At 38.4% G+C, this 27,592-nt stretch overlaps 1 protein-coding gene across 1 annotated transcript in view; it reads left to right on the forward strand.

The window, feature by feature from the left end:
- The first annotated feature begins 4,104 nt into the window (after window positions 1-4,104).
- OVCH1 (ovochymase 1) overlaps window positions 4,105-27,592 on the forward strand; it is an 89,658-nt gene continuing 66,170 nt past the window's right edge. The window contains exons 1-9 of the mRNA XM_032268574.1: window positions 4,105-5,698; window positions 6,676-6,794; window positions 7,052-7,149; window positions 8,196-8,368; window positions 12,699-12,794; window positions 14,093-14,244; window positions 15,752-15,941; window positions 17,298-17,396; window positions 18,466-18,641. Coding sequence (XP_032124465.1) covers window positions 5,623-5,698; window positions 6,676-6,794; window positions 7,052-7,149; window positions 8,196-8,368; window positions 12,699-12,794; window positions 14,093-14,244; window positions 15,752-15,941; window positions 17,298-17,396; window positions 18,466-18,641 — 1,179 coding nt within the window. The 5' untranslated portion in view covers window positions 4,105-5,622. The remainder of the gene's footprint in view (window positions 5,699-6,675; window positions 6,795-7,051; window positions 7,150-8,195; window positions 8,369-12,698; window positions 12,795-14,092; window positions 14,245-15,751; window positions 15,942-17,297; window positions 17,397-18,465; window positions 18,642-27,592) is intronic.

A 27,592-nucleotide genomic window follows, 5' to 3' on the forward strand; every position in this document is an offset into this window, starting at 1 on the left:
ATGTGGGGTGATTTTGTGCTTGTGGCAACTGGACTAAAATTTGGCCTTAAAATTGCAGAATTCCTGGTTCTCAGATGGAGAGCAATTGCCTTGAAATTTGCATGTACCAGACTAAGTGCCCAATATATATGACTGATATTGTGATGACTCATGGAGGTGCCCATGGCATAGAGTTTATGCCTACATCTCTACCTTTATTTTGGGCACACATGAGCTTTTGTTAATTATTTTTTACTAGTACTTGTTAGAATCTGTTTAAAAAAAAAAACGCTTTGATTTGTGGTGGATTCACCTTCTTAAAATAAATCTAGAGGATTTTAGTAACAACATTCAAAACAAATATAGTTATAGGTGATTTGTCTGTTTTTGATTTTTTTCCTGGTTTCCAAATTACATTTACTTTGATGAGGTTAACTTATCTATCTAAATGATATGTTTTGACATTTAAAAAGAATAAGTACATGTCAAATCTTGCATTTAGGCTGCAGTTGAATAAGATAAAAGCTTAGGGTGCCAAAAATAATATAGAGAAATATTATAACATTTTATGATTATTCTTGAAGTTTTTGATACAAATGGAAAATATGTTGAATAGTTCTTCCAAAAAATAATATTTCCCTCAATATTTTATTTATAGCCATGTAACTTAAAGAGAACAGAAAATAACTGCAACCAAAAACATGGTTCAATATCAATCTAAGTGGCCCAACAGAGTTGATAAGCTCTTTACAGCAATCAATTGGCTATTAAAATATTTTATTTTTCTCACCGAGGATCTTTTCCATTAAAATCTTTAGGGCCTGTAACTCATAAAATCGGCATCCACCACAATATATGGTCATAATTGGTTTGTAAGCATAGATAACCATTGACTCCCACCTGGAAAAACATGCCTATTTCCAAACATCCAGGCGTTTCTTCTCATTCTCAGTAGTACACATTGTATATATATATGTGTGTATCACATTTGGTAGTTTTCGATGTGTGTGATGTTCTTTGGGGGTTATCTTGTTGATCCAGGAAAGGGGTACACTAGCCCAAGAATGAAGACTTCTGAGTTCTAGTTCTAGCTCTGCCACTCAAGAGCCACCTCACCTGGGCAAGGTAGCCAGTGTCTCAGTCACGTTTACCACCCATGAAAGGACTGGCCAGTTGGATGTATCCATTAAGCTCGATGAGTCACTCTAATGATTACTTTTGAATCTGGATTGAAAAAACACTATGCATCTGATGAGATAATTCATAAATGCTGCCCTTTTTTAAATGATACAACCCTAAAAGTGACAAAATTGTCCAAATGCTTGAACATGGTGGAATTGTTACTCTTATTTTACGATCTACACACTTAAAAATTCCTACAGTGATTGATACTTTACTGGGGAAAAAAGATGAGGTGAAACTTCCTCCCAAGGAATTAAAATATCTGTAGAAGCCGTGGCTTGCTTTTACAATCTAGAAATCATTTGATTTGCTGTAATTCATAGAGATCCCTCCTTTTGTGAGGGGGAAATGACTTTCCTCATGTTCTTTGTTCATAATGCTTTTACTTCCTGTTTTGATCAGTTGTATGTAAATGTACATTTTTGTTACTTTGGCTGTGCCCGTTAGAATTTATTTCCCATAAAGTATTTCTCCCATTGAGTGTAATGATGTATACTTTGCCTAGGTCTTTGCAAAATTAAATTTATGTAAATGTCTATTTTCTATAAAATATGATGAAAATAAGTATGTCTGGTTTCAATCTCTCAAGCACTTCATGGTTAGTACCTACTGATGTGTATGTCACCAGGAATGTCTGTTTCAACAATTTTTTTAAAAGGACCATCTTCCTTCCTTCTTTCATTCATTTACTCATTTCATTGCATTGATCTGTGTGCTTCCTGTCTGCGCTCTTTCCCTTCCACCACACAGTGCCAATTCAGTACTTGCCCACTCCAGATCCGCTCCCCCATCATGCTTAGATGCCTCCATCTCTCTTTTCACAGAGTAAATAAAATGTGGAAAGCAGATATCCCCCAATGCCCTGCACTTCATCTGTACATTTACCTGTACCTAATTCTATCCTTTCTTTTCTCCTGTTATCATAATGGAAGAAGAGAACCCTAGGTTCTGGATTTTGCTTCTTATGGAACTTCATTCCATTTCTTAACTTCTCCATCTTTTAACTTCTTCCTTTTGCTGGCTCTTGTCAATTTGGTAGTTCTCCTCTATCTTAAAGCAAATACACAGGTAATTAACATCAAAACAATTTGAAAAAAAAAAAAAAATCCTTCCTGTATTTCATTCTATCTGTAGCTGCTATCACAGCTCTCTCTGTCCTTCGCAGGCAAGCTTTTTGAATAGCAGATCGCAGTTGTCCTCTACTAGTGAAGATGTCCAAATTAAAGACAGATTTTCTGTACATCACAAGTCACCACTTTCTGGGGGTAGTCCAACCCACTCCTCTCCTTGATATCCTTTCCTTTTCTGAAGTTATTTTAAGCATAAAAAGAGAATTCTTCCATTTGGATACTGTACTGTACTATAACTACAAATTCAATTTATATTTAAACCATTACTTTATTAGAAAATTTGAGTCTAAAAATAATGGCCTGGTTTTTTTTATTTTTATTTTTTATTTTATTTTATTTTGTGACAGTCTTACTCTGTCACCCAGGCTGGAGTGCAGTGGCGTGATCTTGGCTCACTGCAACTTCTGCTTTCCGGGTTAAAGTTGATTCTCATGCCTCAGCCTCCTGAGTAGCTGGGATTACAGGCATGTGCCACCACACCCAGCTAATTTTTTTTTATTTCTAGTAGAGGTGGAGTTTCACCATGTTGGCCAGGCTGGTCTAGAACTCTTGACCTCAGGTGATCCATCCACCTCGGTCTCCCAAAGTTCAGGAATTACAGGCATGAGCCACTGTGCCTGGCCTATGACCTGGCTATTAATGGTTTGTAATTCTTATTCAATGGCTCTTTTCCCACTTCTTTTAAAGGAATTATTCTGTGAGGGCTCTAAGGGACTAAACCTCTGTATATAAGAATAGGGTCTCAGTTGAAGCTGTGGGTTTTGAACTCTGGAACCAAAGGGAGTTGTTCTGTAACAGGAAATGAGACAGTGCCCCACCACATGAAGATTCCCAGATTTGAAACAAACCACAGAATATCCTGCAAAGCTGTGTGCCATTGGCAGAAGAGTGAAAGGGAACAGCAGCTGTGGGCCTCACGGAAGGGCTGGACATCGTATGACCAGCAACTTGAGCATTGCTGGCCTGACTGTTCTTGCACAGCACATGTTCACCTTTTTGTTCTTTCCCTTTTATTTAGTAAAGGCTTTTTGGTGGCTTTCATCTTACCTCTTGCTAAAAAGAAAGAGGGCTTTGGACCCATCCGGGGGCTCTGAGCTTTTATTGGAAAACAGTGTGGTCCTGGAGCTGGTATGGTGGTTCAAATGGTCACCCCTGCGAGATGACTACAGGGAGGAGAGCAGTGAGGGCCTCTGGTCAGGCAGCCACCACACCTGGACATTCCCTGGACAGAACCTGGAGTTTCCATGTTTTATTTTCACGGAAGACCTGCTTACCTTAAGAGCACGCTGGACACCCCCTATCCCCTAGACACCCATGCATGAAACCAAGGAGTCATCTACTCAAACTGTCATCTAAGATGTCATTCCTTGAAATCAATATTTAAAAGAAAATAGTGCTACTCTCAAGAATGGCACAGTCCAATACAGCTATTGGTGGCGATGGAATGTCCTATATTTGTGCTGTTCAACATGGTAGCCACTAGCCACAGGTGGCTGCTGAGCACTTGAAATGTATCTAGTGTGACTGAATTTTTAATTTGATTTCCTGTTAATTTTAATTTATATAGCCACATATGATTAATGTCTGCCACATTGGTCAGTGTAGCTCTAGAGTTTTTTCATGTAGTGGAACTTGGGACGTAGGAATCACAGAAACCACCCTGGACAACATGGTGAAACTGCGCCTCAAATATGAAAAGTTAGCTGGCGTGGTGGCATGCTCCTGTAATCCCAGCTACTTGAGAGGCAAAGGTGGGAGGATCACTTGAGCCTGGGAGGTTGAGGCTGCAGTGAGCTGAGATTGCACCACTGCACTCCAGCCTGGGAGACAGAGTGAGACCTCATTTGAAAACAAACAAAAAAATCACAGAAGCCACTTTGGGTTCACGAGACAAGAAGGTTTGAGATGTGTGTTTCAAGTTTGAGTGCCAGTCATATTAAAAAAAAAAAAAAGTTTTCTTTTTTTTCTTTTCAGAGACAAGGTCTTGCTGTATTGCCCAGGGCAGAGTGCACTGGCTAGTGATGGGTGAGATCCCACTACTGAACTGCAAGGGAGTTTTGACCTGCCCGGTTTCCAACCTGGGCCAGTTCACCTTTCCTTAGGCAACCTGGTGGTGCCCTGTTCCAGGGAGATCACCATATTAATACTGAACTTAGTGTGGAGAGACTCCAGATTGGCATAGTGCCCTACAATCCAGAGCTCCTGGGCTCAAGCCAGCCTCCTGCCTCAGCCTCCCCAGTAGCTGGGACTACAGGCCACATGCCACATCACCAGGCATCATTCACTTTTTTTAGGCTTTTCATCAAAAGGTGTCCATTCACCCTCTGCTCTCTCCTGCAGTCACAGAGGTCATTGTCCCCAGTAGATTGTCACCTGCTTTTACCTGTGCCTGCATTCTCTCCACCTTGACTGCCTTCTGTGTTCCCATCTACCTGTTCATCTCCCACCTGTCCCCCTTGGTTTATTTATCCTCCTACCTCAAGAAGCTTTTATTTCTATTTTACATGAAAGTAGAATGTTGCACTTAAAAGTAAAATCCTCCAACTGGTGCTGGAGGACTGGTGTCCAGGTTATTTGATATATATATAGAATGCCCATTTAGCCTTGCCCTAATTTTCTGACAAAATGTAAGATCATTACAAATTCTGGCTTTGTTTGTCTTCCAATTTCAGCCTAACTTGTTACAAAATAATATTCAAGGAAAAAAGGTGACATCTCACCAATAGATTAGTTTCAATGATCTCAAATGATGGATCCTACAGCTTTCGACCCATTCTGCTGAAATGGATTACAATACTTGTCACCCGGAAAATGATGGCAGCTCAAGCGTGATCTTTGCTATTCACTCTTTGAAAACTCTTGAGGATCAAGAGCTCCAACAAGCTTCTTAGAAGGGGTAGTATTGTTCTAAGCTTAAGGAGCTTCCACCTTTCAGAAGTCCTGCCTGTGTTTTGCGTGGGGGACCAGCTTCATTGCCCTCGAGCCCGGGCGGCACTCCCCAACCTGGGACAGAAGTCGCAGGGCTAAGCGTTACAGGCCACTGATTGGCTTGCTCTTGATCTGCTGGCAGGAACCTCTGCACACGTGAGAGCGCCCCTGCCGCCCCTGAGGACACCTTGCGCCAGTCTCTAAGGCTGTGATACCGGGCGTGACCAGAGGGCGGCGGCAGCTCACAATGATGTGATCAATTGAACGTGAAGAGGGACACCTGCGAACCCAGGTGCCACGGCAGGTGCTGCCCATAGGCGGGTCAGGAGGGCATAAAGGACGCGGTTCCCGCTTTCCCCGCAGAGTTTTCGCAGCCTGCAGGAGGGAAGGATGTGCGAGGCGGATGCGTGAGGATATGGGGGTGCTGGCCAGTGCTGGTTTGTTGCTATTGCTAGTCATGGGCCTTCCCAGAAGCCTAGGTGAGCCCAGGCCCCTCGTTACCGGGACTGTGGAGGAGACTGAGCATTCTGGAGAGGGAAAACTTCATAACTCCTTGCCTCAGGAAGGCTGGGTGGTATAGGCACACGTGAGGCATTTGGGAAGAAAGAGTGAGGGGGTGGTGCACGCCCAGATGTCCCCAAAGGAAGGCCTGGGCCAGATTTCCTTTTTGAAATATTTTAGATTCTAGAGTTCAAGTTTTTAGGCACACCTGCTAACTATGTGTGTGCTAAGGAGCCTGCTCCAAGGAAACCTAACCAAGTAGAAGTAACTTAAAGTCAAGTATCTCCCTTCCAGAGTAGTACATGTCATTTCCCAATATCTTTGTTTCATTTTGTTTTGTTTGTTTGAGACGGAGTCTCGGTCTGTCGCCCAGGCTGGAGTGCAGTGGAGCAGTCATGGCTCCCTAAACCTCCAGGGCTCATATGATCCTCCTGCCTCAGCCCCCCAGTATCTGGGACCACAGGCATGTGCTACCACATCTGGCTAATTTTTGCATATTTTTGTAGAAGTGAGGTCTTATCACGTTGCCCATGGTCCTAAACTCCTGCGTTCAAGCGATCAGCCCACCTGGGCCTCTGAGATTACAGGCCTGAGCCACTGCACCTGGCCTCTGATATCTTTAACCCAACTTAAATGTGCATATTCCCAGAGTAAGCCCTAAGTCACCTACCAGAGGCAGTGCTGGCTCCTTCCTGTCCAGTGGTAGCACAGACTGAAAGGGAGTAGGCAGGAGGCAAATTCTGGTCAACCCGGGTGCCTTGGGATTTTCTGAAGAAAGTATTGAGAGAAGAATGTGATAGTCTGCAGCTAAGTGGTATCATAACGTCTGTGCCAGGCCAGGAAAATCCAAACAGGAAATCTTGGTAAAGTAAACTCTTAAATAAGGTTCTGTGTGTGCACTCACACACTGTGCACGTGTGTGAGTGCACACACGCACGTGCTCTCTTCTACGAAGGACTGAAGTGTGGAATTCGCGTGGTCAACATGAAAAGTAAGGAACCTGTTGTGGGATCTGGGTTCTTCTCTAGAATTAGTAGTTGGAGAAATTCAACAGTGGCTGGACATCCTTGGCAGGTCAGTACAACAAAGGCATTGATTTCTTAATGCGAAAACAGTGAAATATTTCCTTTGTTTCAAAACCAAGAATCCAGGTTGATATGCAGTTTTTCTCCTGACCTCCTCTAGCTCTCTACCAAAAAGTTTACTTCCAATTTATGTCAGTATTTGAAGAACATTATGTCTGATTAGAAGAGTTGATATCCAGTGTTTCTGATGGAGATACATCTGTGGGGAGACATATTAGCTGCATTTGTAACTTTCTTCTTGGGTAGGTCTCCCTAAAATTAAATGAGCACCACTTCTGTGGAGGAAGCTTGATTCAAGAAGATCGAGTTGTTACAGCAGCACACTGCCTGGACAGCCTCAGTGAGTAAGTTGTGAATTTCCATTACTTGTCAGGCCCTGATTCCTGGCTATGGGACTGGGAGATTTGTTGCTCTAAATAGGTTCATTTTCAATCCCTTTCTTTACTTTTCTTTTTCTTTTTTCGAGATGGAGTCTCACACTGTCACCCAGGCTGGAGTGCAATGGCATGATCTCTGCTCACTGCAACCTCCACCTCCTAGGTTCAAGTGATTTTCCTGCCTCAGCCTCCCAAGTAGCTGGGATTATAGGTGCCTGCCACCAAGCCCAGCTAATTTTTTGTATTTTTAGTAGAGATGGGGTTTCACTATATTGGCCAGGCTGGTCTCAATCTCCTGACCTCGTGATCCACCTGCCTCAGTCTCCCAAAGTGCTAGGATTACAGGCGTAAGCCACCACGCAAGGCCCCTCAATCCCCTTCTTAATTTTGCCTCCCAGTGTACCCACACACTGATCTTCCTGATTCCCGGAAAGGTGTATCTGTCCCAAGATTTCCAGTGCTTCCTGTTCTACTGAATAGAGACTCTAAACAATCCAGGACATCATCTATAATTTATGAATTTAGTGCTTGGATAGAGGCAGTGGTTACTTATTATAATAAAGCATGAACAAAAAATGTTAAATGGAGCCTCCAAAGTTTTGATCATCTGGGTTTAAATAATTAGGAGGGAAAAAACTGCAGAAATTACAAATACTTGACCAGATCAAAAGAGGGTATATATAAGAGAAAAGAAGGAACAGTTCTAGAAAGCAATTTTTATATCCTGTTACAAATGGCATAGCATGTGTGAACTATGGTTTGTATATGAAAGAAGAAAAGGAGGCAATATTTAAATACTTGACTCAGAAAAATGGAAACATGACTGAAAACCATGACTTTTTCTAGATTAAAAAAAAATTATGACCATTGGTAATGATAATAAGGAAAACCTTCTTCAAAGACTTGGGGATGCTTAAAGGTACATTAATCACTTTTTCTTTAATGACATCCCACCAAGAAATCTTGCCTAGGGGAAACAACTACTTATGAAAAATATTTTCCTTTGGTTTTAGGAAGCAACTGAAGAATATAACTGTGACATCTGGGGAGTACAGCCTCTTTCAGAAGGATAAGCAAGAACAGAATATTCCTGTCTCAAAAATTATTATCCATCCTGAATACAACTGCCATGAATATATGAGTCCTGATATTGCACTGCTGTATCTAAAACACAAAGTCAAGTTTGGTGAGTATGGAGAGTTAGAATATTAAAAATCCAATGGGGAAAAACTGCTAATTATATACAAGTTAACTTTAATTTCTGTGTGGCTGTCTAGTAATAGAATAGCTAAGCTTTGTTTCTTTTTAAAATAATTTTGTTCAATCCATAACCTATTAAAAAATAAACTACTGTACAGGCTACATGTCCCAGCCACGAATTACTTATGCTTAACAATCAACTTTTTTCCTTTTTATTTATTTCTATTGATACACATTAGATGTACGTATTTTCAGGGTACATGTGATAATTTGAAACATTCGTATAATCAAATCAGGGTATCTATCACCTTAAATATTTATAATTTTATATGTGATAGGAACACTTGAATTATTTCTCTTCTAGCTATTTTGAAATATACAATCAATGAATGCTAATTGTAGTCATCCTACTGATCTATCAAACATCAGGTCTTATCTCTTCTAAGTGTATATTTGTAACCATTATCAACCCCTCTTCATCCTCCTCTCTTCCCTACCCTTCCCTGCCTTTCATAAGCACAGGTTTAATCTCTATTTTCGTGAAATGTAGTATTTTAGCTCCCACGTAAGTGAGAATATGTGGTACTTGTCTTTGGCTTATTTCACTTAACATCCATGTTCAGTTCCGTCTGTGTTGTTGCAAATGACAAGATTTCGTTCTTTTTATGGCTGAATAACATTCCATTGTGTATATATACTACATTTTCTTTATTAATTCATCCATTGATGAACAACTTAGGCTACGTCCATATGTTGGCCAATTGGTATTTTAAGGACTTCTGTGTCTTGGCTGGACTACATTCTACCTACCTGCCTGTATTCATCTCTAAACAAAAAGCTTTAAACATTTGAAAATGTTTTCAGAGACTTCTTTCAGTAATTACTGTGAACAAGATATAACACTCTCTCAGCACAGGTAACATAAACATTCTGGGTAAAACACTAAAAACCTTATTTAAAAAAAAAATGCCAAAAAAGCAAGTATGTTAAGTGGCCAAAACCAAAGCACAAATCCAGAGTAGTTAGCCAGGGCACTGCCCTTGAGGGATCAAACTGATCTTTAAGGTCCTAGAGATTTACCTGGCCATCAGGGGAGCTGTAAAGACCCTGGAACTTTCTGAAAGGTGATGCTTTGAAAGGTAGGGAGAAGGAGTTAGGGGAGTTATGTTACAGAAAGTGAGGGAATAAGGACACTTACTTGTGTCAACCTTGGCTTTGGAGAGAGGGTTCTCAGAAGTATCTGTAATCATGAGCCAGGCTTCAGTCAGGTTTGATGCTGGAATTGACATCACCTGTGTGGCACAAAAACGCCAAGGCAAGATTTTAAAGAGGTTCCAGGTGAGGATTCAGACTCTGGCAGAAGCAAAAGTAAATCCTCTCTGAGATAATGAAATTTAAATCCCAGCTTCAATATATTCCCATAAAGTTTTAATGAATTCAAGCACACAACCATGCAGAGAAATTTGCATTGAAGATAGAATCTGAAGCATTAACAATCAGGTTACAAATTTCATGATAGAGAATAGAAAATAAGTATAGTAAAGCTTAAAGAAGTAAAAGTGTATTGAAAATGACTGAACCATGCTAAACTATTAGATGGAAGGGAAATTTGAAAAGAAGCTAATAAAACATGAAAATATAAAAATGTAATTGGAATTAGAAACTCAACAGAATACTTATCTACCAGATTAGATTAGGTGTATGGAACTAGACAAACTGAAATAATTACCCAGAGGTGACAATGAGGGTAAGAGACAGAGAAGACGGTGTAGTAAACATCCAATTTTAAGTTTAGAAAGAATATGGACATTCGTGGAGAGAGACTGTAATTTAAGTTAAAGTGACTGAGAATTGACCATAATTGAGATCCAAATATTTAGATTTAAAAAGCCTAGTGACTCTATGATATAAAAAATAATTTTATATCTAGACATGTGTGTAAAATGTAGCACACTAAAAGTCCCAAAAGAATCTAGAAGGAAAAAGACATATTAACAAAAAGGAATGTTACTGACTTCTCAACAATAGTAAGTTAATGTCAGAAGATAGTGGAACAAGATGATCCAAATACTGAGAATATCTCAAACTGGAATTGTATATGAGAGGAAACTATTGCCCCATTTTTTCTTTCCTTTATAGCAAGTCAATGCTAGTTGTGTCAATTTCGTTTCCTCAATTCTCATAGTTGGATGTATTAGGTTAAGATGTCTGTTCTACATTTAAAAAGATCAAACTTTCACTCCGCTGTTCCATAAATTTAGTCTTGTCACAGTCACTAATGACCTCTATATTGCTAAATTCAAAGTAACTACTCAAATCCCATCTTTCTGGATAAGAGTTTTTTAGCAGAATTGCTCATATGTTCTTGGAAATATTTTCTTCACTTGCATTCTGGGAATTCATTAGTTATTCTCCTACCCTATTGTACCCTTTCTTAGTCTTCTATGATGATTCCCCCTCTTCTCCTTGACTTCATATTGTTAGAGTACCCAGTCTCAGCCCTGGACATCTTATTCCCTAGTTGTACTCATTCTCTTAGTGATCTCATCCAGGATAAAGAATTTAAACACCATCTGCTACTTGAAGACTACTCTTAGCCTAGGTTTCTTTATATTGCATATGCTTCTGAAATTAGTGGAATTCTTGTAACCAATTGTCAACTGGTCATGCAACTGCATAGCTAATAGGCATCTCAAACTTAATATGTTTAACACAGAATCCTGACCACCTCCACATCTCATGGATGCCTACCTATAGCCTCCCTCATTTCAGTTAATGACAACTCCATCCTTCCAGTTGATTTGGCTAAAAAACTTTGGATTCGTTTTTTATTATTCTTTCTCTGATACTGTACATCCAATGAGTCATAAAATCCTGTTGCTTCTGCCTCACTCACTTCACGCTTTTGCTATCTTATTCCAGGCGATACTACCATCATGTCTTACCTGGATGAATTTTAGTGGTCTCTGAAATTGTCTCAAGCTGCTTCTGTCTTCCCAATGTTTGTTATTAACCCAGTGACAAGAATAATGCTTTTTAAATTCATAAATCAGGTTATGTCACCCTATTCATACCACTTCAGTGGTTCTTTATTACATTTAGATGAAAATCAATGTCATTATTATCTGAATACCCTCTTTCCTAGTCCTACATCTAACCTCTGATTTGTTTATTTTTTTACAAAACCTTTTACTTAATCTATTCCAGTCATCCTGGTCTCCCACTGTTCCCTAAACATATATGCATGACCCTGTAGCAAGGATTGTTTCTCCATCAAATGCCTTCCACCCAGATAACTGCATGATTCCTTTCCTTAGCTTCAAGACTGCTCAGATGTCACCTGCTCAGTGAGACTTTTCATGATCATCATATTTAAAATGATTTTTCCCATGCCATTCTCCCTCATCTCCAGACTTATCTCCTTTATCCTAATTTTTTCCATAGCGTGTGTTTACCACTGAACAACTTATATTTGCTGTCTGTTTCATCTCCCCTCTCCCAACACACAAACGCAAATATACACACTCGTGTAGGCTCTCCCCAGAGATATTTTTCTTTCTATTCATTTTATTGAGACCTAAAAGAGTGATTAACACATGATATTTTTATCACGTTGTTCTACTGTCTTCTGACATTCACTTATTGCTGTTGAGAAATCAATAACATTCTTTTTTTGGGTAATATGATTTTTTCCTTCTAGATTTTTTTGAGATCCATTATTTTTTGTGTGCTACATTTTCAGCATGTGTCTAGATATAACGTTATTTTTTGTATCATAGTTGGAGTTACTAGGCTTTTTAAATCTAAAGATTTGGATATCAATGATGATCAATCCCTCAGTCACTTTCTCTTAAATTACAGTCTCTCCCCACTTTTATCTATATTTTTTCTAAACTTCACAGGTTTTTTACAGTTCCTTTCATGGCCAGGTAAATTTCTAGGATCTTAAAGATCAATTTGATACCTCAAAGGTGGTGGCGTGGCTAATTCCTCTGGATTTGTGTTCAATAACTGTTGAATGAAAAACTATCCTTTCAAAACAAAAGCATAGTCTAAAATGTTGATAGGTTAAGGGGATCGTGGTGGTGTGCAGAACAATAGGTTATGTTTTTCCTTGTTTTACTTTTTCTGCATTTCTCTAAATTTCTGTAACTATGAAGCAGTTTTATATGGGGAGGGCAAAACTTAAAATATGTCATTATTACATTTAGGAAGAAAGTATAGAACCCATGAAATCAACAGATAGCACTTTTCCAAATATATTCAACATGACTTATTTATCCATGAACCTCACGCCTTTGGTGTTGTTTTCTCAGGAACTGCTGTTCAGCCAATCTGTCTTCCCCACAGTGATGATAAAGTTGAACCAGGGATTCTTTGCTTGACCAGTGGATGGAGCAAGATTTCCAAGAGTAAGAAACATTAAAATAACTTAATACTTCTTCCAGCTCTCTGAATGTTCAGGAGAAGCAGAAATAATTTTGTTGACCATGTACCAAAAGGCTTATACTTTTTTTAAGACTATTCATATCACTCCTGCTGCTGCCAATTTGGTTAGGTATAGCAGATAAAGGAAGTTGGATAGAACTATGATGGATGAGGAGGAATACGGCAAAAGGATAATCAGGAAATAGTAACAATAGTTAAGCCTCTTTGTCTTTAATATTGTGACCTTTTTAAAAAGTCAGACTCATAGAAACAAAAAGTAGAAGGGTGATTACCAGGGATATGAGAGAGGGGAGGGGGGAAGATGTTGTTTAAAGGATGTATATGTGGAATTACATGACAAGTAAGTTCTGGGAACTCAGTATACTGCATGGGAACTATAGTTAATATATTGAATACTTGAAATTTGCTAAGAGAGTAAATGTTAAGTATTCTCACTACAAAAAAGTTAACTCTGTGAAGTGATGTAACATTAATTAGCTTGATTGTGGTAATCACTTTACAATGTATACGTATATCAAAACATCACTTTTGTACTCCTTGAAAAAATAGTTTTTATTTGTCAAAGATACCTCAAAGCTTGACAAAAATACATTGTGATTTTTTATTTTATAAAGAATTTTTGGCAGGGCCCAGTGGCTCACACTTGTTATCCTAGCACTCTGAGAAGCCACGGCAGGAGGGTGGGAGCCAAGCTATTCAAGACCAACCTGGATAACATAGGAAGACCTTGTCTCCACACACACACACACACAAATTTAAATTAGCCAATTGTGGTAGCATGCCTGTAGTTCCAGCTACTTGGGAGACTGAGGTGGGAGAATCACTTTCTCTCAGGAGGTTGAGGCTACAGTGAGCCATGATTGCACCACTGCACTCCAGACTGAGTGACAGAGGGACACTTTGTCTCAAAAAAATAAAAAGATTTCTATAAAACATTGCTTTATTGACCAAAGTTTTCCTCTTGGGGAAGCATTTGTTTAAAGAATCCACAATTAAACAATTGCCTATTTTACCTTAAAAATCTGCTAAAGTTTTTAAAAATGTCCTCTATCACTTATCTGATTTTTAGAAGTGAATATGATTCACACAGAAAAACAATGACTTCCACCTGTGGTTAAAAATCTGTTTGAAATAGTTTTAAGAGTTTAAACTATTTTAATAGTTTTAAAATACTTCCACCACAGGTGGTAGTCATTGTTTTTCTCATTAATTTGTTTCCATGAGGATATTGTGTACTAACATATCTGCCCTCTCTCTACAGCATCAGAATATTCAAATGTCCTACAAGAAATGGAACTTCCCATCATGGATGACAAAATGTGTAATACTGTGCTCAAGAGCATGAATCTCCCTCCCCTGGGAAGGACCATGCTGTGTGCCAGGTTCCCTGGTGGGGGAGTGGATGCCTGCCAGGTACAAAAGTATAAACCAGCCTAGTTGTTCAGTAACATGTGAGTGAAAGTAGATTCTGCCTTTCCTCAAAAGAAGCTTATGCTTCTTCTGTTACTGGGTCAAACTTCCTTTTCCCTTCATCTTTCCATCTTATTTCTACTGAAAAAGTATAATTGACCTGAGCAGAAAGAATTATTTCCTATATTCTTGTTTCTCTTCAGATCATATAAATCTTTCGCCTTTTACTAAAGAATTATTTCCTGTCTCCATGACTATTCCTACCCCTACGCTTCTTTTATTTTGGTGGGTTGGGGAAAGGAGTTAGTTTCAATGTGTTCAACCCAATGGAATCAAGCAATATCACCACTTTCACAATCTTACTAGGTCCAGCTCTGAATTCTTCATTTCACATGTTGTTAAGCATTATGGATTCTTTTCTTTCATGCAGAATATATTTGTACAAAGTTTGACCAAAGATGCATAACTTTAGTGACTGTTGTATAAGGGATATTGTGAATGACCACGCTCTCCCAAGGCTGACACAACTTCACAAAGAACAGCAATCTTCACAACATATTTAGAGGGACAAGGAGGTCAATTTGTGAAACACATTAGTTTTAAGTTTTAGACAGGTCTTCCAAGTAAATTATCTTCTCTTTTAAGGTGGAGCAGTAAAGAGTCATTATTCTTTGCCAGAAAGCAGCTTGAAAATATTGTGGGAAGCTCTCTGAAATTATCTGTTGGACGGATTTTTGAGTTTTTCTTCAAGCGGGTAACAGGAGTTTGGGAGGGAGGAAATTGAAACTTACACTTATGCCACTTTCTATATTGGAAAATAGATAGGCTAAAGGTGCTTTTTGCTATCTGTATTCATTATAGATAATCCTTTCATGGATGAAGCCCTCCTCCACACCTTTTGAGGAGAGTTTAATCTGACACAACGTTGCCTGAAACATACTCTTAAAGCATGGATTCTGGAACCTTATTGAAGATGTAATCCTAAAATCTTGGGCTCTTTATTCTGTGGCATGAGAGTCAATGTGGTCCTTTACATACATCCCCAGGGACAAAATTAGGTTTCCCAGGCTTTCCGTTTTTAAAGCCTTGAGGCCTTGAGCTATCTTGGGGGATCCATTCACTGTTGCTCTATAGGACTGGAAGATACCTAGTCTTTACTAGCAATTCCAGGTGACAAACTATAGTAGAAGCATCTATGTGAACTACCTCCCTTCTAACGATTTTTAGAATGTACACAGTAGTGAAAAAAAAAAAAAACCGGAAGAGAAATTGTTAGCCTAACAAGATTGCTGACAGTAAGTATAAAGAGATTTTATCTGGATGAAAAGATTGTGCTTGAAACTAATGATAAGGACCCAAGAAAATAGATAAACAAAAGGTTGATGGATACTGACTACTGGACTTCTTTGCCTCTACCTCTGTCCACTTTGTGATGACTGCTGATGTTTGTGGAACTGATGAAATGTTTTACAGGCTATTTTTAAATTTTCTCTTTTTTTTACCATGAAAGGGGGACTCTGGAGGACCACTGGTTTGTAGAAGGCGTGGTGGAATCTGGATTCTTGCTGGGATAACTTCCTGGATAGCTGGTTCTGCTGGAGGTTCAGCTCCTCTAAGAAACAGCTATATGAAGGCATCACTTGGCATTTTCTCCAAAGTGTCTGAATTGATGGATTTTATCACTCAGGACCTGCTCACAAGTAGGTGAATTCTTTCTTCCTCATCTCATTCTAACTCAAGGGTAGTTACTCTGCTATGTTGCAATATTATCAGATCTAAGCTTTAGAACAAAGCAAGAATATGGCTGGTTTTAAATTCTTAATCCAATGTAGATACTTGTATCTCTGAAACCCTGAGTAAAGAATTCTGTTTATGTAACTTGAACAAACCAAATCCCTGTATAAAATTTTCACGAGATGCCTTTTTACATTTATGAGATTTTATTAACAGACCTTGAAAATAGGCTCATCAGGGGATTCTGTCTTCATTTTTTTCAGTTGGCATATTTTTTCTCTGTACTATTTAAGAATACTAAAAATAAATCACTCATCTTCCACTTTGCCCACTCAACTTTGTTAATTTTACTTGGCAACGATGAAAATGTGAGGCCTTGGAGAGTTAATTTGGCTCTGTGACAATAAAATCTAGATTAGGAAAATGTGGACCTTGGAGATACCAAACCTGCCCTCTGCAGAATGAAAGAGGACTGAGAGAGCACAGCTTTCAGGAACAAACAGTTGAATATAGAAACCTAATATTCTTTTAAATGGCAAGACCCAGAGCCCAAGAACATAGCCTTCTCGCCATCCTTCATCTGTTTCTCATGGCAGTCCAAGGTCAGCCACCTGACTGAGGCTTTTAGAAGTGGCACTGTGGATCCCACCGCAGACCAGCACTTCCTCAGACTGCTACAGACTCTCCTTTTGTCTTAGATGTAAAAGTCCTCTTCACTGCTCCACTGCAGGGGAACAGTTCTCTTCTAGTAGCAATTGTGTTCCATTTGATCACCTGGAAGGGAAGGTTGACAAAGTTTAAAAGCCCTGAACAAAGGTTAATGGTAACAATAAGATTTTACAAGAACAATGAAATCCGACATTAGTGGTTAATTCCAGTCAAATGAACATCAGAATATGATAAGTGATTTATTTAAATAATGCTTCCTTAGGATAATCTTCTAAGCTTCTCATCCTCTATTTGCTGATTTTTTTTCTAGTTCATTTTCTCCTATCTCTTTCCAGAAATGGCTATGCTCTGGAAATGGGATTAAATTTAGTTTTCTTAACCCTTAAAAATGAGAGAATTGAATCTTTCACATCTTATTTTTAAAGCCACACTAGCCATCAAATCAAATAAATTGCTTTCTGCTTCCACATAGTCCTTTAGCCTTTTTAAAACACACAGTGAGTTGCTGACTCTGAGAAAAGATTCCCTCTGCACTGATTTTAGTAGTAGCAGAAATTATAATTCTTAATATTCTTTTAACGTTGCATTGTTAAAAATTTTTCATTTAAATGATTATTATTGGGAAAGGCATTGACTCTTTATACCTTCTACAGGTTTGAATCGGGGCCAACCCCACTCAAAAGTGAGCCTAAGATACATAACAAAGGCCCTGAGTTCTGTTCAAGAAGTGAACAGAAGCCGGAGAGGAGAGGGTATGTGAAGTTCTAATTAGAGAAAGAAGTTGACTTGAAAAAATGTCATCAGAGGAGCACAAACGGAAGGACTGTACCATATTTATTATCTGAGTTTTGTTTAAATTCTTGAATGTAAACTTTAAATGCCCTGCTCATATTCCTACATAGGTTTCAGCATTTAAAACCCAACCCTGGCATCTAAAACTTTTGAGTGAATGAGGGAGACTTGCCATGGCATTGCTAAAAGTTTTAAATCAAATTTACTTTATTTTATTTTGAGATGGAGTCTTACTCTGTCATCCAGGCTGGAGTACAGTGGCAAGCAATCTCAGCTCACTGCAACCTTTGCCTGCTGGGTTCAAGTGATACTCCTGCCTCAGTCTCTGAAGTAGCTAGAATTACAGGTGCCCCCCACCATGCCCAGCTAATTTTTATATTTTTAGTAGAGACAGGGATTCACCATGTTGGCCAGGCGTAAGCCACTGCATCCAGCTTATTAAGCGTCTTTTTTTTGGTGGGGGGGGACTGAGTCTCGTTCTGCCACCCAGGCTGGAGTACAGTGGCATGATTTTGGCTTACTGCATCCCAGGTCCAAGCAATTCTCCTGACTCAGTCTTCTGAGTAGCTGAGACTACAGGCATAGACCACCACACCTGGCTTGCTTGCTTGCTTATTTATTTATTTATTTAAGTAGAGATAGCGTTTCATCAGGCTTGATCTTGATCTCCTGACATCAAGTGATGCACCCACCTTGGCCTCCCAAAATGTTCTTTAGCATCTTTATACAAAGGTATTTAACCTTACCAGAGACAGCCTAGAAAGAGATGGGAAAGATGGATAAATGCTGCATATGAAGAGCTGTTTTAAAAGATGTTGATTTTGATTCAAATTATGAATTCAGAAATGTTTTTAAAGTCTGTTTGCTAATCCAATGTCTAAATCATAGCCTTTAAAAATATTTGCACTCCCATAAATATCAATAATATAAATAATATAAATTGTACAGCTTCAGGCTGGCCTCTGTATCATTTTGAAATGTTGTCTATAGGTGGGGCAAATGATCGACTTCTTTCCCATGTTTTTGAAGATTGTAAACCTCAAGGGACAGTGTTATTTGGAGAAAGTAGGAAGATTTGTTACCCCCATTCCAAAGGAGACAACTATTCTCATAATTGGTATGTATCCCACATAGGAATGATTCCTGGGGCTTTTCTTCCCACAAAATGGGGCAGTTTAAAAGACACTACTGTAGCATTTTTTTTTTTTTGAGACAGGTTCTCCCTATGTTGCCCAGGCTGGGCTTGAACTCCTGGGCTCAAGGTATCTTCCCACCCCAGCCTAAAGTAGTAGGGATTACAGGGGCATCCCACTACACCTGGCTTATTTTGGAAATTTTATCTAGTATCTCCAGTTCTAATATAAAAGTATATGTTTCATCTGATATTTTTTGGTTGGTGAATATTTACTCATCAATATAAATCATCAACCTGAATAGTTACTAAAGTTTACTTGAATTGATGTATTCAAATAATGTAACACAGCATTTGGTAATGAGATTGCTGTGGGATTTAGTGATTAGTTCTGTCACACTTATTTCTATAAACAAGCAAAATATATAAATATTTTCCTTAGCATCACCTAGAAGATGGAAAATAGTTCATGTCCTATAAGCTTGAGTATCTTTTTATAACTACATACCCTGTCCTCTAAAATATATCTAAATATAGCTAAAACTCTTTAAGCTTTAGAAAATCATTCTGCAAGTATCTCATTTTCTTAAGTAATCTAAATTCATTTTAAAAATTATACTGAGAATTGAATAGCATACAACAAAGATAACAGTTCTGCAAGTTTATAATCTGGTAGAAAGAGACAAAAATAACTATACTACAAAAGAAGAGGAAATAAGCTTTATAATCCACATCATCCAAGAACGTGCACACTGTAAAAAAATAGAAGCTAATTATCTTTGGTGTGGTTTTTAAGGTGTGTGTGTAGAGTGGTTAGAAGTGTGGGGAGAGATAGAGATGTTTTAGTGAGAAAGATGGCATTGAAATGAGGTGTTGAAGGGTAGTTACGATTTTATAGCTCATGAGGTCTTTGGTAGCCCTAATATTAAAGATTTCAACAGATGGAGATGAGGCAAGAGGTCATTCTAGTCCAAGGGAATTAGGTATAAGCAATGTCAAGGAGGTGGGAAGATTGGAGTTGTTGGGGTTCTGAGTATCCCAGTGTGGCTGGACAGCAATGTGAATGGGAGCTGGGGTGGCAGTGGATGATGGAGGTAAAAGGGATGGTTGAGACTTAATTGCAGAGGACCTTGAGTTCCACGCAGAGAGATCAGACCTTATGCTATAACCAATGGGTATGCTAAAACTAAAATGATGGAAAGATGATAACTTTCAAAACGAATGTAAAATGAATACAAATATTTCAAGTACAGATAGAAAAGATGTGGTTTAATTTCAGCTCATAATTTAAAAGGCTTAATGGTCTAAACTGACTTTATCTCAGGTAAACTTGTGATGATAGAGAATGCCAATAAAGCTTTTGTCACCTTTGCTTAAGCTACTAAAATAATATTTAGAACAAGAACTTAGGAAACTATTTTATTAGAGTCTCAGGGAGGGGGCCTCTGGAGTTTAATCTCTAGACAGGGAGATTGATAAGCTAGAAATTATCTGAAGGACAATGACCAAGATGGGAAAAATTCAGAACAATGTTTTGAGAGTTATGGTTGTAGGAACCATAATACTTTTTGATCCAAAGAAGACTGAAGAGGAGGAAAGAAATGGAAAGAAATGTCTCAATGTATCTTAGAGGCTACTAGAGAAGCAGAATTAGACTTGTTCTGAGTAATTGCAGAGCTGAGAACTAAGATCACTGGGTAGAAGTTAGAAGGCAGAGTTCAATCCAATATTAAGTCATTTCTTGTTTGAGTGATTTCTGAAATGAACTAGCCTGCTTCAGGAAGTAATCAAGTAAGAGACGTGCAGATGGCAACCTACTTATCCCCAAACACAGTGGCCAAACTTTGACAATGAAACATTTCAGAGATCTCTGCAAGAAAAAGTTTCAAGAGAAGGAGGGATCTTGTAGAAATAAAAATCAGATAAAATGCTATAGCATACGGAAACTCAAACTTCATGAATTGAGCAGAACTGTAGGATCAGAAGCCATATTCATAATGGTTTAAGTGATTATTGAAAATTTGGTATCCAAATAATCAACAAATTTTTATTGAGCCCTTAGAATGTGTCAGACACTGTCTTAGGTGCTAAAGATACAACAGTGAATGAAGCACACAAAAATGCTTGCCTTGGTGGGGCAAGTTAGAAGGTAGAAATGGAATAATTTTTAAGTGTTGCATACAATAGTAGAAGATAATAAATGCTACACACACACACACACACACACACACACACACACACACACACAAGGCAAAAAATGGGAGGTGGAGAATGAGAGTATACAATATCAGTTTAGATAGGGAAGACCACGTCATAAAGATGATACTTGGAAAAAAAGACTTGGATAAAGCAAGGGAGGGAATTATATGGTCGTTTTGGAAAGGAACACTCCAGCCAGAAGGAATGATAGGTGTGAGACAAGAATGCATTGGTATTTAGGGAATAGCAAAGAGACCAGAGAGCCAGAGTTGAGTGAGTGGAGAGGGGCAGTGTGGTCAAATTCTTTAGGACTTACAGGCATGAAAATGAACTTTGGATTTTACTGCAAGAGAGCTAGAGAGCCATTGGAGGATTTTGAAGAGAGGAAGATCATGATCTGACACCTTTTTAAAAGATCCCTTTTGTTACTGTGTTGCAAACATACTGTAGGCAGGCAACACTACAAGTTGGGAGACCAGCTATTGGAATAGTCCAGGTAAAAGATGATGTAATCGTCCAGGTAAAAAAACTACATTTGTAGAGGTGGAGAAGAGTGGCAGGGCCATAGGATTTGCTGATGAGTTGACAATTTGGGTTTTGAGAGAGAATGAGATCCTGATATGGGTAAACTAAGAGTTTTTGTTTTTTTGTCTATATATATATATGTGTGTGTGTGTGTGTGTGTGTGTGTGTGTGTGTGTGTGTGTGTTTGTGTATAATTGCATTTTAGGTTTTGGGGTACATGTGAAGAACATGCAAAATTGTTGCTTAGGTACATACATGGTAATGTGGTTTGCTGCCTTCCTCCCCATCACCTATATCTGGTATTTCTCCCCATGTTATCCCTCCCCAACTCCCCACCCCCACTGTCCCTCCCCTAGTTCCCACCCACAGACCCCAGTGTGTGATGCTCCCCTCCTTGTGTCCATGTGTTCTCATTGTTCAACATCCGCCTATGAGTGAGAACATGCAGTGTTTGATTTTCTGTTCTTGTGTCAGTTTGCTGAGAATGGTGGTTTCCAGGCTCATCCATGTCCCTACAAAGGGCATGAACTCATTGTTTTTATGGCTGCATAGTATTCCCTGGTGTATATGGGCCACATTTTCCTTGTCCAGTCTATCATCAATGGACATTTGGGTTGGTTCCAATTCTTTGCTATTGTAAACAATGCTTTAATGAACATTTGTGTGCATGTGTCCTTATAATAGAACGATTTATACTCCTTTGGATATATACCCTGAGCTGTTGGAAGAATAGAACCGTTGTCTGCAATGAGAAAGTTGGGGCAGTGGCTTTTAGACAGTTAGGTCAAGAGATGCATTTTGTTTATTTTGATAGAGTAGACTCAACTGTTCTTATAGACAGAGTAAGAATCAAGAGCCATAGGAAACACATAGAAATGTGAAGTAAGCTTTCTGAGAACACAACAAATAAAAAAGGTTTGGCATTGAAAAAAGGGAAGAATAATTCCTTTTCTGGAAAAGCAACAAAGAAGGTAATCTATAGAGAAGTTGAGGGAATTTACAATGAATGTCTTAGTTATTACATGAAACTTTAATTGCTTCAAGTTTAGAAGATGAAGTAGAGTTAAAGTAGTTAAGATGTTAGTTTATAGGGACTAAAGTAAGGAGTCAACCAGAGATTAATAAGACTTTCAGTAGCAATACAACCCAATTAGTATTAGCATCTATTTGTACTATATTTCAATAAATCAGAACAAAAAATTCATTGTAAAATACAACTTCAATAGGAGAAAACAAAATTCCCAAGATACGTTCATTTAAGGCTGAGTCACCAAAGACTATCTTCATTGTAAGGCTAAACAAGGCATAAACCCACCCACACAAAAAGTTACATGCCATAAGTTTAGTACTAGATGTAGGGAAAGGTAAAATATTCTTCAGGAATTTGAACCACAAGTTAATGCTCATGCAGATCTACCATCTAAATTCATACCTCAAGTGTAGTCCAAAATATGTCAAGTAGAAAAATTCGGTACTGTGAAGTTGATGGTGCACAATGTGACTGATGGAAGCATATACAGATTCTGCCCAGAAGAACTCTTTCAATTCAGGTCTACAGAAATCATAAGACTCCTTTGTAAGATGAATTCTAATTTTAGAATGTTAACATATGAAAAAAAAATGTGTTTTAGAAATAAGGTATAGGGCCAATTTGCACAGTTAGTGACTTCCTCCGCATGCTAAGTAGCCTTAGATAGTGAAAGGGTTTTGTAAATTCCAACTGGAGCTAACTAGGAAATCACAAGGGAGACAGATAATACAAAGAAGGAGGAGAGTCTCACCCAGGTTGCCCTCCTTCTTTTCATACCGATGGGAGACATTGCATTTCTCAGCGCCTAGATCAGTGCCTGGCACATAATAAATGCTCCATAGATTATTTGGATTAGTAAATCAATGATTAGTTTGGAGATCCCTCTCTCACTTAGCTTGACCAGACCTCAAAATCCTTTTAAAACAATTACTAATAATCAAAGTTGGCATAGATTTGAAACCTATTTTTTGTCTTTGTGCTAGAGATTTTGAGGCCAAAGATAATTTGATGAAACAATTTGAGAAAGCACTGGCCTTTGAAGTCATAAAGCCTAAATTACAGTTCCACTTACATAAGAGATGTGATGAATCTTTTATTATTAATGCCAGTTTTCCCACTTGGAAACAGAGGAATCATTTCTCTCCTGCCTACCTCAGAGAGATGTAAGGAATCTCAAAAATGATGATGGATGTGGGATGCTTTTTTCCATTGAAGTCCTTAGCAAGTGAGCTTTATAATATTTTAGACAGCTTATTTTTACATCTATATTCAGGATGATGGACTTGAATAGAAAAACACTAAAGATTTTCCCATTAAGGAGATGTCTGGTAAAAACAAATTATTAGTGTTTGCTTTTTGGAAACTGAGCATAAAAGACTTGTCTAACTCCTAAAGTCACTAATATTAGCAAAGGGTGGTGGGGCTGTTAACAGGTCTAAGGTAAAGACTGCTGAATTTTGGAAAGACAATGAATTCTGATATGTTAGGCTTTAGGTAAGATTGCTTTGCATTCACGTGAAGGTGAGACAGAAGAAGCTAGGATTCATGGCCCACTAGGATTTATTATTTTACATAATAAATTTATGTATGAAAATAAAGGTAAGGGATTATGTGTCAAATTACATAAGACTACTATCACAATGTTTCAATATGCTTTTTAAAAATACATATATAATTGCATTTCAGGTTCTGGGGTACATGTAAAGAACATGCAGGATTGTTGCATAGGTACATACACGGCAATGTGGCTTGCTGCCTCCATCTCCATCACCTATATCTGGCATTTCTCCCAAAGTTATTCCTCCCCAGCTCCCTACCCCCCACTGTCCCTCCCCTAGTTCCCCCTGACAGACCCCAGTGTGTGATGCTCCACTCCCTGTATCCATGTGTTCTCATTGTTCAACACCTGCCTATGAGTGAGAACATGTGGTGTTTTCTGTTCCTGTGTCAGTTTGCTGAGAATGATGGTTTCCAGTTTCATCCATGTCCCTACAAAGGACATGAACTCATCATTTTTTATGGCTGCATAATATTCTATGATGTGTATGTGCCACATTTTCCCTATCCAGTCTATCATCAATGGGCATTTGGGTAGGATCTAAGTCTTTGCTATTGTAAACAGTGCTGCAATGAACATTTGTGTGCATGTGTCCTTATAACAGAAAAATTTATAATCCTTTGGGTACATACCCAGTAATGGAATTGCTGGGTCAAATGGAATTTCTATTTCTAGGTCCTTGAGGAATCGCCACACTGTCTTCCACAATGGTTGAATTAATTTACACTCCCACCAACAGTGTAAAAGTGTTCCTATTTTTCCACATCTTCTGCAGCATCTGTTGTCTCCAGATTTTTTAATGACTGCCATTCTAAATGGCTTGAGATGGTATCTCAATGTAGTTTTGATTTGCATTTCTCTAATGACCAGTGATGATTAACATTTTTTCATATGTTTGTTGGCCTCATATATGTCTTCTTTTGAAAAGTGTCTGTTCATATCCTTTGCCCACTTTTGAATGTGTTTGTTTGCTTTTTTCTTGTAAATCTGTTTTAGTTCTTTGTAGATTTGGGATGTAAGTCCTTTGTCAGATGGGTAGATTGCAAAAATTTTTTCCCATTCTGTTGGTTACCAGTTCACTCTAATGATTGTTTCCTTTGCTGTACAGAAGCTCTGGAGTTTAATTAAATCCCATTTGTCTATTTTGGCTTTTGTTGCCAATGCTTTTGGTGTTTTAGTCATGAAGTCCTTGCCTATGCCTATGTTCTGAATGGTTTTGCCTAGGTTTTCTTCAAAGGTTTTTATGCTGTTAGGTCTTATGTTTAAGTCTTTAATCTATCTGGCGTTAATTTTAGTATAAGGTGTCAGGAAGGGGTCCAGTTTCTGTTTTCTGCACATGGCTAGCCAGTTTTCCCAACACCATTTATTAAACAGGGAATCCTTTCCCCATTGCTTGTTTTTGTCAGGTTTGTCAAAGACCAGATGGTTGTAGATGTGTGATGTTGCCTCTGAGACCTCTGTTCTGTTCCATTGGTCTATATCTCTGTTTTGGTATCAGTACTATGCTGTTTTGATTACTGGAGCCTTGTAGTATCGTTTGAATTCAGGTAGTGTGATACCTCCAGCTTTGTTCTTTTTGCTTAGGATTGACTTGGCTATGTGGGCTCCCTTTTGGTTCCATATGAAGTTTAAGGTGGCTTTTTCCAGTTCTGTGAAGAAGATCATCGGTAGCTTGATAGGGATATTGTTGAATCTATAAATTACTTTGGGCAGTATGGCCATTTTCATCATATTGATTCTTCCTAACCATGAACATAGAATGTTTCTCCATCTGTTTGTGTCCTCTCATTTCCTTGAGCAGTGGTATGTAGTTTTCCTTGAAGAGGTCCTTTACATCCTTTGTTAGTTGTATTCCTAGGTATTTTATTCTCTTTGTAGCAACTGTGAATGGCAGTTCCTTCTTGATTTGGCTCTCCTTAAGTCTGTTATTGGTGTATAGGAATGCTTGTGATTTTTGCACATTGATTTTGTATCCTGAGACTTTGCTGAAGTTGCTTATCAGTTTCAATAGATTTTGGGCTGAGAAAATAGTCTTCTAAATATACAACCATATCATCTGCAAATAGAGACAATTTGACTCCCTCCTTTACTAATTGAATGCCCTTTATTTCTTTTTCTTGCCTGATGGCTCTGGCTAGAACTTCCAATACTATATTGAATAGGAGTGATAAGAGACGGCATCCTAGTGCCAGATTTCAAAGGGAATGTTTCCAGTTTTTGCCCATTCATTATGGTATTGGCTGTGGGGTTGTTGTAAATAGCTTTTATTATTTTGAGATACGTTCCATAGATACGTAGTTTATTGAGAGTTTTTAGCATAAAGGGCTGTTGAATTTTGTCGAAGGCCTTCTCTGCATCTATTGAGATAATCATGTGGTTTTTGTCTTTGGTTCTGTTTATGTGGTGAATTACGTTTATAGACTTGCGCATGTTGAACTAGCCTTGCATCCCCAGGATGAAGCCTACTTGATCGTGATGGATAAGCTTTTTGACGTGCTGTTACAATAGGTTTGCCAGTATTTTATTGAAGATTTTTGCATCTATGTTCATCATGGATATTGGCCTGAAGTTTTTTTCTTGAGTCTCTGTCGGGTTTTGGTATCAGAATGTTGGTCTCATAAAATGATTTGGGGAGGATTCCTTGTTTTTGGATTGTTTGGAATAATTTCAGAAGGAGTGGTCCCAGCTCCTGTTTGCATGTCTGGTAGAATTTGGCTGTGAACCCATCTGACCTGGGCTTTTTTTAGTTGGTAAGCTATTAATTGCTGCCTCAACTTCAGCCCTTGTAATTGGTCTATTCAGAGTTTCGAATTCTTCCTGGTTTAGGCTTTGGAGGTTGTAAGTGTCCAGGAATTTATCAGTTTCTTCAAGGTTTACTGGTTTATGTGCATAGAGTTGTTTGTAGTAATCTCTGATGGTGGTTTGTATTTCTGTGGAATCGGTGATGATATCCCCTTTATTGTTTTTTATTGCATCTATATGATTAATCTCTCTTTTTTATTAATCTGACTAGTGGTCTATTTTGTTGATCTTTTCAAAAAACCAGCTCCTGAATTTACTGATTTTTTGATGGGTTTTTTGTGTCTCTATCTCCTTCAGTTCTGCTCTGATCTTAGCTATTTCTTGTCTTCTGCTAGCTTTTGAATTTGTTTGATCTTGCTCCTCTAGCTCTTTCAATTTTGATGATAGGGTGTGAGTTTTAGATCTTTCCTTGCTTCTTATGTGGGCATTTATTGCTATATATTTTCCTCTAGACACTGCTTTAAATGTGTCCCAGAGATTCTGGTATGTTGTGTCTTCATTTTCATTGGTTTTGAGAACATCTTTATTTCTGCTTTCATTTCATTGTTTATCCACTCAACATTCAAGAGCCAGTTGTTCAGTTTCCATGAAGTTGTGCAGTTTTTGAGTTAGTTTCTGAATCCTGAGTTCTAATTTGATTGCTCAGTGGTCTGAGAGACTGTTTGTTATGATTTCCTTTCTTTTGCATTTGCTGAGGAGTGATTTACTTCCAATTATGTGGTCAATTTTAAAGTAAGTGTGATGTGGTGCTGAGAAGAATGTTTATTCTGTTGATTTGGGGTGGAGAGTTCTGTAAATGTCTATTAGGTTTTCTTGCTCCAGGTCTGAGTTCTAGTCCTGCATATCCTTGTTAATTTTCTGACTTGTTGATCTGTCTAATATTGATTGACAGTGGAGTGTTAAAGTCTCC

The sequence above is a fragment of the Sapajus apella genome, unplaced genomic scaffold (genome assembly GCF_009761245.1).
Source record: "Sapajus apella isolate SASKATOON/1434 unplaced genomic scaffold, GSC_monkey_1.0 scaffold183, whole genome shotgun sequence".
NCBI classification, from domain to species: domain Eukaryota; kingdom Metazoa; phylum Chordata; class Mammalia; order Primates; family Cebidae; genus Sapajus; species Sapajus apella.